Source organism: Chiroxiphia lanceolata, chromosome 2 (genome assembly GCF_009829145.1).
Source record: "Chiroxiphia lanceolata isolate bChiLan1 chromosome 2, bChiLan1.pri, whole genome shotgun sequence".
Classification (NCBI taxonomy): Eukaryota; Metazoa; Chordata; class Aves; order Passeriformes; family Pipridae; genus Chiroxiphia; species Chiroxiphia lanceolata.
In genome coordinates this window covers 106,431,421-106,446,703 of record NC_045638.1, presented here as the reverse complement: position 1 = coordinate 106,446,703, position 15,283 = coordinate 106,431,421, and the positions used below count along the sequence as shown (strand labels likewise).

Below are 15,283 nucleotides of genomic sequence, written 5' to 3'. Positions count from 1 at the left end.
TATTCTTATGTTTTTTCCCTTCTTTAGGGGAGCCAAGTCCCCCTTCAATTCATGGACAACCTGAAAGTGGCAAGAGTTTTAAACTTAGCATAACTAAACAAGACGATGGAGGTGCCCCCATACTGGAATATATTGTCAAATACAGAAGTGTAAGTATTTCAGTTAATCAAAATAAGTGAGCTATGCTTGTTAACATCTGCTTTTAATGCAGAGAAGACTGATGAAATTATTTGAAATGTAACAATTTAACAGAATGGTTTTGTATACCAGGAAAAGTAAATAAGATAGAGTATGTTTTCTTTTGTTGCTAAGTTGATGATGCCAGTCTAAAAAAAAAAAATAAAATAAAAGGTCTTCCTAAGGATGTAACTGAGATTTCATTCCAGTAAGGAAACTATATTCTCTATTTTGTTACATTGTAAATTAAGAACAGATCTGGCATGCTTAGAAAACAGGCTTTTCTGTAATGTATAATTTATTTAAAAAAAAAAGTGTTGCTTGTTTTTTTCTGTTATTAAAGTAGCTCAATTATCCTTCAGTTCCTGGTGTATTATGCTTAGAAAAGATTGGGTTGGAGAAGTAGTTACAGAGCTGGCAAAAGTGATGAATTTAATTCCAAAGTGTTCATTTTTAAAAAACTTCATTGTGTTCTTTTAGGAAGATTATAGTACATTTATCTGACTAAATCCTATAAAAATACATTTTACCAGAGTGTTATAACAAATTTACCATTTCAAGAGTCTGAAAGATTGGGAATGTGACATCATATATCTAGTCATGTTAAATGGAATATATGTGGACTGTATTTAACAGAAAGAAGCAACCTTTGAGAAATTAGCTGCAGAACCTCTTTTAGTGTTCCCAAAAAGGAAAAGACAGTTCCTTAACTTGTAACAATTTTTGTCACATTTCCTGATATTTCTTATAATGTAACTTTTTAATGATAGTCCTGGGATTATCTGAGTGCTAAACCTGGTATGTAAAATGATTCTCCTAAACTAAGTATAACCACAGAAGATTGGTAGCTCCAAATCAATTGAGAAACTTTTGGTAGCACTTCTAAGAGTAGCCTGAGGCAATGACCAGGAGTTATTCTGCTATCATTGATCCCTAAATAGTAATCGACCTCCTCAAATGACTTTCAGTCCAGTGAATACAGTTGGCATAAAAAAAAAGTAATTGTAAAGAAGATGAGGGTAGCAAAATATGCAATAAAAGATACAATGCAGTTTTGTGGGATTGAACTTCCTAGTTAGATTAAAATGCCTCTAAGTATTTACCATTTGGAAGAAAATAAACTGTTTGGATATAATACATGCTTACAGCATATGGAACTTAATCTGGTTTCCTGAGCTAAATGCTTTTGGAAGTATCCTGAAAGTTTTTGGAAATCTGAATTTGATCTAGTGTGTTGAATAAAGTGCAATGTTTTAGCATAAAAGATGACTTTTCATGTGTGTTGTTGAAAGGTAAATGTACAGTTTAAGCAGTAAGTGGAAACTCATTAGGTTACTGAAGAAGATAGCTTTAATTGAACCTCAAATCCTTATCTCCTTAAGCTTCCAACTGAAAAAGCAATTTGACTAAATTAAAGGCCTTCCTACAACAAAAGAAGCAGAATAATTTTTTTGGTGTTTTAAGCAGGATGAATGAATGCTGTTTAAAGTTCATAATTATCTGGTGACTGCTCCTCTTCTATCTTCCCCACTGGTCATATTTAATTAACTCTTGCCAGCCTCATTACTAGCACCTGGACCAATGTATTTGCTTGCATGTTTAAAGAGCATATTAGATAAGAACCTATACATCAGTGGCTTTTTCTTCATGTCTTATTAAAAGTCAGTTCCCTCATGTTTAAGTTTTATACCGATTTTTTTTTTTTATAAACTGGGGGGAGGACAGCCTTTATGATATTAAAGCAATTAATAGCCTGATTTAGGGCAATTGGTAAGTTTTCTTTTTCTGGAAATCACATGTTTCATTCTGTCAAATATTGCTTCCCTAACATCAGTTTCTTCATACTATGGGTGAGAATTACTGACTACAATCAGATAATAAGCAACTTGACATTTTCTTCTGTATTCCAGGGAATACAATTTTTATGAGTAGCAGCCTCAGATTTTTTCATGCTGTTGCCCTAAGTCAAGACAGTCTGACAAAGCTTCACTGATGGAGTCTGAAGCTGATGGCACACATTGGCTTCAAAGTTACCTTAGGAAAGAATAGGAGGGTAGGAAGAAAAACAAAGGAAAAATTGTTCCCCAGTAGCCAGTCGGGAAGAGCAGTGATAGGAATTCCCTAGGGAAGCATCCTGTCTGCTGCAGGAGATGACCACCCGACCACATCTCTCACAGTAACTGTGTCATTTTAACGGGGGCCAACTCAAGCTCTCCTTTGGTTGTTCCTGCTTATGGTCCTTCTAAAGTTGGGACACACATCATGAAGGGCTGGTGTTTCACAGTGGGTGTTAAGCTTTATCCATGGACATTATGGAGATGTGTACTGAATTTGTAAAAGTCTATCACCTGCTGTGTTATTTACCAAGTTCGATACTACACGGAAGGTTGGTTTCGTTTTTCCATGACAGGAAAAGTTTTAGTAAATATTCAAAATTAGAAAAAAAACTAAAAAAAAAAAGCTCTCTTTTGTGGTTAGAAACAATATAGGCAGAAGCAAGAAAAATTGATTAAAATCCTGACTTGAAAACCAATAACAGTGCTTAATTTGCCTTTTACATCCATAATGGTGTTTGGAGGAAACATTAAAGGAGTGATTAGTTTTTATAGGCTTGAAAGTTGTTCACCATGTTGACGGGTGACAGGGTTCCTATTAATGCTCTGAATTTTGGAAAACAAGCGTTTGATTGATAGGTTATGTGCTTTGCTCTTGTTTTGACTATGTTGATTTTATTCCTTTAGTCTGCGGTCATTTTATTCCTTTATGACAGGTTCTAGAACAAACCTCTATAAATACAAAACATTTAAAAAGAGATAATTTCTCATTTAGTCTCACTCTTGAGTTACCTACCAAGAAACAGTTAAATGTTTTTGCACCTGTAGGTTCCACTTTACCTGCCAGATCCTTGGATTTTCTGTGCATTTTAACACTACGTATATTATCAGCCATTTTGTGCTTTGTCCTGTATTTTACCCAGACCTAGAAATCACCAACCAAATGTTATCAATTCTTGTGAAGTCACTGCTTTAAACTGTCAGATTGTTTTCTGTGAGGATTTCTTGATTTTTTTTCTTGCCAGATATCAAGATAGTGTGGCATCTCCTGTCCTTTTTTATCACAGAAACCATCACAGTAAGTCTGTTTGGGCTGAACTTTCAGCTCAACAATTTAGAGTGGATGGAGAATAAGGGAAGAGTTGAAGGGAGTGACCTTGGATATATTGTAGAATGACCATTAAAGAAAGAGATGTTATTTTCTAGGCTGGTAGACTGGTCTGGTGTCTTAACACTGGGGTGGCTTTACTTCCACTGTTGTCAGATGTGCCCTCAGTTCTGAGAAGCAACAAGTTATGGTAGACTGGAGTTTTACACTACATTTTTTGCTTTTTTGGGGAGCTGAGGGTTTGTTTTTGTTTTATGTTTTTGTTTTTTTGCTTTTGTTTTGCCAGGGCGTTTAGGTGTTACAGCTGTCTTAAAAATCTAGCTATTAGATACTTCTTAAATAAATTTGGCTGATGCTAGTATTATAAAGCAAATATATACACAATTAAGAAAGAATAATGTGAGGGGTTTGTGCTTGATTTGGCTTTGATTTGGTTTGGTTTTTGGTTTTTTTCCCGGTGTAGTGGTCTGTAGCATTGTGACAGGTTTGTTTCAACCAAGGACTTATAGAGGGAAAAGGACAATGTTAATCTAAGGCTTAAGAGTAATGGAAGAGGGCAGTGAGATCCCCAGAAATTGCCAGTCACTACCTAGGTCATCAGTGGCCTTCTGTAAAGGAGTATTTCTGCATTATATGAAACAAAATGAAATGCAAATAAAGGAGCAGTTTAATCTCTCCGGTTGCAGATCTGATTGTAGTTTCTGAAAATGTGCATTTGATGGTGGATATTAATGATACAACTGCTGATAGTCAGTGATTGTTGAAGATATTCATATTAACCCATCCCCCAAATTAGACTATAATTTGCAATTTAGAAGTTTCTCTCTTTTGTTCTAGAACACATAGAACTTTCTATAAATTTTAAGAAGTATTAATAGAACAACCCAATATAGTACAAAGTGATTGTGGTTCTGTTTTCTGCTCCTTAAGGTACTGATTAAAGAGTCTTAGAACAAACAGAGAGATTTATGGGAAGATTTACTTGGCAGACTCTTGATTTGTGTTCTTGTCCCTCTTTTTCCATTTCTACACTAATAATAACATAAATGTGGACACATTACTGAGCTTTGCTTAGCAAAAAAAGTACTTGAAAATACATTGTAGCTGAAATATTAGTTGTAAAGAAAGACATTGGAGTTCTTTTTCTTCTTGTTGTTTTTTTTTCCTTTAAGATGCCAAAAGCAGGTGGTATTCTGGAAGACTTCATCTGCTTGTCTTTAGAAAAACACACCCTGCTTTCCAGATACTTTATCCTCTTGCTCCTAACTTGTGCTTGTCACTCTTCACAAAATATTTTGTGTCTTGGCACTCAGGGCTTGGACTTTGTTTCATTTATCTCAGTTCACCCAGTTGGCTTCAGGTTCAGCTAAACTTCTCTGGAATACTGTGCAGGTATCCCTTTACATTTCAGCTGTTTCTTTATTTTCACCTGATCAAATTGTAGAACACCTACATTTTTACTTATTCTGCCTGCAGATGTGCAGCCTCATACAGAAATCTACAGTTTTCCTTCCAACCCCTAAGCTCATTCTATTCATCACATCTAATTCTACAGTTTGTTAACAAAATATAGTCATATATCTGTTTGCAGTACTGTCTTTTCCACCTGCAAGAACCATATTAGCCTGAATCTTTTTTTTTTTCCATTTCAGTATATTTTTTCCCCTTGTGTGATTCTAAACCCCTTTGGAATTCTCCAGGATATTTACATGGTACATGTGCATAACACAAAGGTCACGTATGGAACTTCTGATTACTCTAATGTTGATATTCTTTGGAATCTAGCTCCTATTTGTGTACACACACCTCACCAATTTAAACAACCATTAAAATACAGTGCTACATAACATTGCTATTCCTGATATTACTAAGTATCTGCAATATATTGCAATCACTATTGGATCCCTCTATTTCAGGAGTGCTATGCAAAAAGTATATTTTGTGAAAGGAGTTTGGTATAGTGACAATGTAAGTGGATTCACTTAGTGGCAAGGCAGATGATTGCAACAGAAATTACCCATTAGGATATGGGAAAGTATCCTTCACAGAAAATACCAGTTTCACTGTATGATGAGCAAACTATTTTTACTCCAGTGTATTTAGATTTTTTCATAATTTGTAATAGAATTACCATTCTGATGTTTTTCATTGATCTGTGGCTGCATCAAGTGGGAACTTTCACCTGGCTGCAAATATTCTTGAAAAGACATTTTGCTGGATTTTAATCATTCCCAGGACTATCGTGTGACAATACCAATGCTAGTGCAGAAGCAGCAAAAGTTCATAAAAAGATGAAGTCATGGAAAAATCATCACACTCAGATCTGATAACAAACGAATTATTGCAGCAGTGCCCATAAGTGAGTTTAGTCTGACCTCTCTTAAATTAGATGCTATGTTTTCTGAAACTTGTATGAGTGAGGAGCAAGATGCTTCAACAAAGAGCTTAAATATAAGCTGCTCAGAAATACAGTAGTGTGCAGCTAAAAAGTTATACTTCCATGTATTATAAGTTTTTTGGCTTTATTTTTCCCCATAAAGTTTAAATCCACTGATTAATTCTGTGTTGCTGTGTGGGTTGGATGGCCAGAGCTGTCTCTCAGCCATATTTTTTGCCATTATTGTACCTCAGTGTGTAGTAAAAATAGGACTGCAGGGATTCTTACTGACTGTTATTGGTGGTCCTTTGAACTAGATCACTTTTGTGTTTGATAGTATATATTGTTTTATCCTTTTATCTCTTAGTTATTTTGTCATTTTAATTTGTGTAAAGAATATTTAAATATATTATGCACTCAAAGGAGAAATCACAAAGGTAAGCACTCCAAATTTATAAAATGCCAGAATTGTTTGCAACTGAAGTCCTTATTTTTTCCCCTTGTATAGATGTCTTAATTACCTGAATTATGAGAAATTATGAGAATCCTTTTTTCCCCTTGAACACCATCTCAATGATTTACATGTATCCTCTCACCAGTGTAGACATAGTACTTCATAATTTCTAACTGTTGTTTATATTGTTACATACAATCTGGTATGCAAAATGCTCCTGTAGCACCACATATTGCTACAATTTTCATTAAATTACTAATGTATGATATAAGCACAGCTTGCATTCATGAACAATTCAAGTTTGGGTTTAATGACAAGTTTCTTTGAATGAACATTGATCAAAATGTAATTGAAACATCTATATAAAATAAACCTTTTACATAATTTGTTCTTAGCAGCATTTGTAAATAATTATCCTGCTGTTCTACCAGATAAAAACCAGTATTTGAGCAAAGAATAAATTGAAGCCAAAAGGTTAAAAAGGGTTGACAAAATTCTTTAAATCCACATTGTGGAAAATTGATAAGGAGTGGTCAAAATTACAAAAAGCTGGAGTACTCAGAATTCCAAAATTAGTTTATTTCAGTGTTCATAACCGCTGTAAAGGAAACTCTGTATTTTTGTGTCTTGTGTAGATACAGAGTTTAGACAAATAATACAAGAGTTTCTTAGCACTTAAACAAATATTTTCATCTTTACAGAAAGACAAGGAAGACCAGTGGCTAGAGAAAAAAGTGCAGGGTAGTAGAGACCACATCATCTTAGAGCACCTTCAATGGACCATGGGGTACGAAGTACAAATTACAGCTGCCAACAGACTGGGTTATTCTGAACCAACACTGTATGAATTCAGCATGCCACCAAAGCCCAACATTATTACAGGTGAGTTTATTTCATAGTGTTTTCTCTCTGTGAATCATTTCCTACTCATAGTACACTAATTTATGTGGTTGAACATAACATTTGAACACTGAAATCTTTAACTGAAAAAAAACCTGAGACCCAGATGCTATTACCTTCAAAGACTCCATTCAAACACCTTAAATGGGACCCCATCTCCCAGTTTTCTCTTACTAGCCAAGGAATTTTTAAGTATAGAAGAAAAATTGAATCTTCAACCCAGATGATGGTAGTTAACAAGCAATATAGTATTTAAGATACACCTGCTATACATTTTTAAGTTGCCTTGTACTGTCTATTGTCTGTTGTAAGCAGCTTATTTAGTAGAATTTGATTTCGAATAGTCTTGTTTAGATACTGTCTGAATTACTCACCCTAATATGTTGACCATACAGACTTCTATGAGGCCTATTTAGAAGCTTTGAAATCTATAGAAATGTTGTTCATATTTTTAAGTCTGTAAATAGGAAGGTTTGGAATTCTACTTAAGAAAAACTACATTATAGTTAAGAGTGAGAGTCAGAGTTTTAATGCTTCCCAATAAAAAGTTATATTTTGATGCAACAATGGAAAATTATTTAGTTCAGAATAAACCTAAAAAATGGTAATTTCTAAAGCATGATGGGTAAATTTATTCTTTAATTTTTAAATATAAAAATTTTTATAAATGTCATGAGGAAGAGATTTCAAACTGTTTACATCAATTATGAGCTGTTATATTTAATAATAATTTCCAAATTAGATCAGTGTCATCATTACCACTTGAAAAATCAGTGCTAAATCCTCTAACATGATATTTTCTGTCTACTGTATATCAAACTATTGGAGTATTAGAATCAAAGAAAAAACTTACTGTATAAATGTAATGGGAAATATATTAAAAATAAACTACATGTGCTTCAGTGTGAGCATTTGACTTGCATCTACCTTAGTACAGTGGCAATGAGTTTGAATGAGTCATGGATTACTGTGTCATCAGAAAAATTTGAAATAATTGGCTAATTTTTTTTGTCTGTTGCAAGTTTTCTTCAAATACATTCTTACAAAAGTTTTCTCAAGATCTCTGCAACACTTTTAAGTATTTCATAGCAATTTTTTTATATTGTGGAAGCATTTTGATTTGTATTTACAAAAAAGAAAAGGCATTTGTAATTCATTCATATGTTCAGATCCAGTTCTAGTACAAATATTTGGTTTATGCACTTGAATTGCAGTGGAGCTGATTTGCATCTTGATTGAAATTCAGGGTCTCAATAGATCTTGTGTACTTGTTTTTAAACAGAAAGTGCCTTGTGATTGCCATCATTCAGAAATAAAATTTCACATGATTGATAAAGAAAAGGGGAAAAGAAGTGTAGGAAAGCTTATTGTCCCAAGGAAACAAAAATATTTGTCAACTAGAAAAATAAGTAAAAAACTTGTTTAGGAAAATGGAATGGATATGCCATTTTTCAATTTTTTATGTTTGAAATGAAAATCTTTCTTCTTTTGCAATGCAGTCTAACTTCAGCCTGTTATAATTACAGAAAGTATTCCCTATTATTGCCACAGCTGCTGTAACAGAAACATGATATGCCTCTGTAAATGATAACATAGATGGTCTCTAGACATTCAAGTAGAAAGAATCTTAGTTAATTTAATTTCAAAAGAAAGATAGAACATTTTTCTCTAAACACAGTTTTATAGGCACTTAGGGGCTTTTTCCTCTCAGTGCTCTCCCATAACCTCTAAGTAGTTGTAAGAAGTCTGTTACACTATTTAACTTCAGGTCCTCTTTATATGAATCATTACTGCAATTATGATTGTGGAACTAATTAGTTTCCTTGACAACTGTTTTCTGCAAAGCCTGAAAAGGGTGTGAAATTCCAATCATAGGAACACTCTGTAGGCAATTTTTAAAAGTATGTCAAAAGACAGAACCAGTGGAACATTAGTGTTCATATTCATGAGTCAGCACAATTATCTTGTTTTGAAATGGCATAATATTATTGCAATATAACATTATATATACGCATAACATTGTTGCAAAAATACGAATGTAATCTATTAAAACTTGATAGATATTGTTTATAAAAGGCTTAACTTTGAGCAGAAATATTATTTCTGATGTCAGTTAATTCCAGTGATGCTCTGTTTGTCGGCTTTGAGACTTAGGTGCTAACAGCTAGGCACCTACAGCTAGGTTTGAAGAAGGACATAGGCAACAAGAATGAAACTGGGTAGACTTTTGAATGAAATCTGCATCACCTATCCTGTGCTCACTTAGCAGCTGAAGATAACTGAGGTTCCCTTTCTGAATATTAATGTAATTATTAGAAAAGCCTCTAAGACTCCTGGAGGTTTTCATCTGTGTTTGCCCAGATCTGTGGCAGTTCAGCTGAACTGAGGGTTTATGTCTTGCTCTAAATGTAATTAAAAGAGAAAAACAGTCTGTAGACCCTGTGTATTCAATCTCATCAATGTTACTTATCCCAAGGGAATTTTTGGATCCTCTAAGTGTCCTGATGGTTGACTATACCTAACATAATATTCTGGTGAAGATGTGTGCAAATCAGTGCAATTAGAGAGAGATGGAGGCAAGGATACATTGGTTGTCCTTCGGTTGGTGCTTAGCAGGGAAATGGGAGTTGTCACAAGAACTAAAACTTCAGTTCTGATTGCTTCAGAAGAAGCTTGCTTATGCTTCCAAGAGCCACTGGATACAAGGCAGAAATAGTAATCCCTGAGGGCAGGAACTGGAAGCCAAAACTCTAGTTACGTGACTGTGCCATTCCCGTGGACAGTGAATCCACAGCTCTGCTTGCTAGGGAAGTGTGCAGGTACCAACTCCTGGCTGGCAGTCAATTCCATAACACAATATGATGATTTTCCTTTAATAGCCTTAGGTCTGGAAAAGAGCTTGAGGCTGCAAATTGCTGTCTGGCATCAGCAAGGTGTATAAATGAGACAGACATTCCTTTAAATTTTCCCGTGGTTGGCCTCAGCAGCCTCCAACTGCAGATCTACTTGATTTCGTGGTGTCCATTCCTAGGCCTGTAATATGGTCTCCACTCACTGAGTCAATCAAATTTGTGATTAGTTCCTTAGAATTTGTAATCCTTTTAATGAAAGTTTCCTGGTTTTCTGAGAGTTTTATCAGTGGAAACTTGCACTGACTTTGAGAAATACACAGCAAACTAACTTCTTAAAACACTTTGCTTTAAATAACTGTATGGATATATATATAAAACTTTCCATCCTACTGTTTTGAGTTATTTTCTGCAGTCAGCATTTCTATATCTGTATTTCAGATTTTTTCTTAGGTGTACAAGCAGATATTTTAGACTCCTGTTTGAAGAAAGAGCAGCATAGTCTTAAACGTAGTATTTTTACGTATTCAAAAATCTCACTGGGGATGTTAGCTGGCAGTACTTGCAGGCAGGTGCAACTCTTACATCAGTGCACTTGCCTCTGAGTGAAGTCTTTATCACATTTTAGGTTCTGATCTCTGATATTTTAGAAAATTTTCATCTGGCTTCTGTACAGTGTTAAGCTTCCCATGGGATTCTCAAAGGAACTGTGTGCCTTAGGTCTTTATCTGTGTCAGGACAGCATGGACTAAACTCTGCAGGAACAGCCAAACTCCATCAGGTCCCAGGGCCCATTTTTATGGGCCCATTTACTCTTTTGTCTGCAGGGTGAAGACAGAGACCCTGTCTTTGTACCCTGCAGCTTGTACAAAAGTGTCCAAATCTGCTGCCATTCTGAGCCATTATTATTGCAACCTAAAAACACATCCACAGATTTACAATAAATGGATCTTAAAAGAAGATGAAATGGAAGGTGTTAAAAAGGGATACTTTCTGCAAGTGTCAGATATATTTTCAGAAATTAGTGGTAAAAGATTTATGCAGGTGCTATCTTCCAAAGGCTTTTATCCAGTCAGTGCTGTTACTTTGAAAGGCCAGTAAGTATATTAAAAATGGCTGCAAGTTGTGTTTTATCATAGGTTTTTTCTTCTTCATTTTAAGTTAATAACTTGAAGCAGTAGTGGGGAAATAAAATAAATAAATAAAACCCCAACATTTGGGGATAATAAGAACCTCTTAGATCTATTTTTCTCACTTTGCAATATTGGTTGGTTTTGACTTCCAATACTGCAGGAACTGTCAGAGTACTTTTTTATTCACATTGCTGGAAGAGTTTTAATCCCTTGTATATCTCATTTATTTTTTTTCAGTGAATGTGTGTCACCATTCTTAAAGTGATACGGTGATAGACAAAAGAGAGACAATAATATGTGGAAGTTTCTCTCATCACCACTGGTAGCAAAGATGATACTCATCATGCCAAAAAAGATTTTTATCAATAGCTTTCACAAAAAGGCAGCTTTAGGATCTCCAGTGTTCTTGAAATGAATGAAAAATAAAAATAGCTCTTATCATTTCTTCAGCTATGTGTGTATATATTTGGGTTTGCCTTTGTGTATATACGTTCTCTGATGTATTTCATTGACAAAATAGAGCTTTTGAGCTATACAAATGGTATTTTGTTCGAATAGAAGCTGGCGTAAAGTTTTTCATCCAGAAACTGAAAATTACTGAGTACAGCAAAACAGAACTAAGTTTCCCTGATGCTCACAATTTTCTTTCAGGGAGAGTCTTTTTATTTAATTTTGCTCTAAATCAAGCAATTCAATGACTTTTTTGGGGGTGGAAATAAATGCTATGTGATTCCATCTGTGTAGATGGAGTAGGTTTTTGTTCCTGTCACATCTTGCTGCCAAAGAGCAGACTCTCTTGCTGCAGATGCTCTCGTTCTCTCTCACATCCCTTCAACCCACGGGTTGTGTGAGACTCCCTGGGACATAGTTTCCCTACCTCTGACGAAAACAGCCTCCCTTCTCTGGAAGAGTTGACTTGACCCTGACCCCGCATCAGCAAAGTGAAGCCAAAAAGCCACCTTCTTCTTTCATGTTCTTTACTCCACCACAAAAGTATGTAACAATTGTTGACTTACCATACCTAGGAATAAACTTCCAAATTGAATAGTTCTTGGGTCCTTTGAAGAACTTTCATTAGATTTCAGATCATTTCAGATCTGTTTGAAATTGGATTTTTCCTGATTACAACCAAGCTTCAAGGTCAGGGTATCATTTAAAATCACGATTGCATGACCAAGGCCTTTGCTGTCATTTCCACTAACCTTTCTTGCTGCAAGAGCACTTTGCTGCCTCTTGTTCAACTTGGTGTCCACCAGGACCCTCAGGACCCTTTTCTACAAAGCTGCTTTCCCACTGGGTGGTCTCTAGCCATAGACTGGTAACCAGGGTTGCTCTTTCCCCAGGGGGAGGACTTTACACTTCCTCTTGTTCAACTTCCCGAGGTTCCTCTCAGCCCATTTCTCCAGCCTGTCCAGAACCCTCTGTGTGGCAGCTCAGCCATCTGGTGCATCAGCCACTCCTCTGAGATTTGTGTCATCAGCAAAGTTGCTGAGGGTACTCTGCCCCATCATCCAAATCCAATATTGATTAGGTTGAACAGGAGGGGACCCAACACCCAGCCCTGGGTTGGCTTCTGGTACTTAGTTTTAGGAAAAGTTATGTTTCATCATTAAAAGTTAAATTAGGAGAATTGTGGGGATTTGTAATCATATTCTATTGTATTCTCTTACCATAGAAAAAAAGGTAGAATGGCTGCCAGGAGCTACTTGAGCCAGGACTAAGAGTCATTCCTTATGTGCGGCTTATAAATTGCCTGTTTGAATCTTTGGAAAAAGGCTGTAGAATTACATTATTTACCAGTTTATCAGGAATAATATTTTGGTCTGATTTTCAGCCTGTGGTTTGTGACCACTCTGCTCTTCCATGTCTGTGTTTTTGTGTACATGAACAAACATCCATCAGTTTGTGGCTTCTAATAACTTTTGAATACAGGTGATAATTTCACTAAATTTTTCAGAGAATGGAGGCTTCAAAACTAACAATTCCTGCATTTTTTTCCAAAACAGTTATCTAAGGAAAGAAATAAGATTTTCTGTTGTTCAGTAGGCAAAATATTGCATTAAAACTTTACACAACTGTAATAATAAGAATATTTGGGGAAAAAAAAGTTTTAACTTTCTGACCCTTGTTCCTTACACCAATTTGCATAGCAACAGTAAATTTAAATCGGGGGGGGGGGAAAGAAAAAGCACAGAACTTTGAAAATATTTTCACAGGCAAAATTTCAGTTCCAAGGATCTAAAATTTTAAGGCCATAAGTACCTCTTTTGTAATGAGTCTGTGCATTACAATTTTACTAGCTCTGACTAGTTTGTTTTTCAGCTAAATCTAAAATGAAGAACAAAATGGAGTAGTGAAAAAGGAAAGCCTGGAGGATAAGTCTCTTTGCAGCTCTGATCATTTTCCCAAGGCAAAGAAGAGCTGCAGCATTACCCTTGTGAATTTACCTGCATCATTTTCTCATAGGTTGAAGGATGTTGTAATTCCAAAATCAGAGCTTGAAAATGAAAAGTTGTATCGGATTTTTGTTCAGATCATAATTCTGAGCTAAAAGTGTAAAGACTTTAGCATATATTGCTGTGATGGAAGAATAAATTTTTAATTTTATTTTCTGAAGAGTAGAAGGATAGAGAGATGAAATATGTCTTTGAGATCTCATGCTTTGAGAAAAGCAGTTGGTAGGAATCACATCAATCAGATAAATTAATATCTAAAACTTCAGAAGGATGGCAGACCCCACAAAACCTATTTGCTTTTGTTTTGCAAACCATACTAGAATTTGCTGAGTAAGAGCCATTTCTCATCAAATCCTGAAGAGGATCATTGTTGAAAGTGATAGGGCATATTCTTTCTGTAGGCTAAAACCAGCTGTGTTTGCTCCATTCCCTGCAAAGACTGAAGTTGTTACATGAAAAGGGATAGAAATCCCTTACTAAAATTGGTAGAACTTATTCGATATGAATCAGAAAAGGAGACAAAAAGGCTTGTACTATCAAAGATGTCAGTAGGAAAAAAAATACACTATTTTTTTGTAAAATCTAGTTCCTATGGTACAGTTATCACAGCCATTAACTACCACTGAATAGCAGAAGAGCAGCAATCAAAGAACTGGTTTGTATTCTCAACATTTCCTCTTCAAAAGGAATTGAATTCTTTTTTTCTTTTACCATATAAGTTTGCTCATCTTTTTGAACTCTATGAGGTAAAAAGAAAATCATCATAGATGCTGAATGTTGAAGTGCCAGGCCACACTTTAGAAATATGGTATTCTTATTCAGCTCGACTATTTGTTATAGATAATTGCCAGCATTATGTTGCTTTATAATTAAAATAACCCTGAGTGCCAATTAAAAGATGAAATAGTTAGGTATATACCCTAAAAATATTTAAAAGCTAAGTTGAACACTCATAATTTCTTTAAAAATGTGTATCATTGAAAACAGCGCAGTAGAAATATGGGTGAGGATGGGATAAAATCCATAGTTGCTCTTAGTTTATTTTTATTGCTGTCTTTTCTACTTGATAGTTACCTACACTCACATGTATGTTGGTGAAAGAATAGGGACATTCCTGTCATAAGAAGACAATGCATTGGTTAAATATTATGCATCCATATCCCAAAGGCAAGTTTTCCACCCGATTATATTCAAAAAAACAACAGCTCTGTGATTTAAGCTAAATTTGAGGTGTATTGCAAAAATACCCCAGAAGATTTATATCCTAAAACCTAAAGATCCTTTTATTTTGGGTACTGCTTACATTCTTCGTGTCGTGATCATGTACTTGTGGAAAGAGATAATTATCTTCCACTGGCCTTTCTCTTCAGACTCTGAGCTCTATAGATTGAGAGACATACCCCAATATGTTTCTGTTTGGATGTCAGAATCATCCTCTCCACTGATTTCAGTTTTAAGCAAATCCTTTTCAAGCTGAAATAATTATAATAAGGGACTGATATAATACATTTTAGCTTAATAGTTTTCTTCTGCTTACATTAACATTTCTTAAAATTCACTTTTAAAAGTAAATTTATAAAGGCCTAACCAAGGTTATTGTTCATACTACGCAAGATTTTCTACATTTCAATTTCTTTGGAAGTGTCTTTTGAAACAGTAGCTTAACAGTGATATTAGTCACTATCCATATAACTACTATATTACTGTAGCTGGGAAAAAATAAAATCCGGTCAATATACTGTATTGCATAAACTTGACTGTATTATCTACCAAAA

At 35.0% G+C, this 15,283-nt stretch overlaps 1 protein-coding gene across 1 annotated transcript in view; it reads left to right on the top strand.

The window, feature by feature from the left end:
• Positions 1 to 15,283, top strand: part of NCAM2 (neural cell adhesion molecule 2) — a 270,479-nt gene that overhangs the window by 229,630 nt on the left and 25,566 nt on the right. Inside the window, exons 14-15 of the mRNA XM_032679671.1 lie at positions 28 to 149; positions 6,872 to 7,052. Coding sequence (XP_032535562.1) covers positions 28 to 149; positions 6,872 to 7,052 — 303 coding nt within the window. The remainder of the gene's footprint in view (positions 1 to 27; positions 150 to 6,871; positions 7,053 to 15,283) is intronic.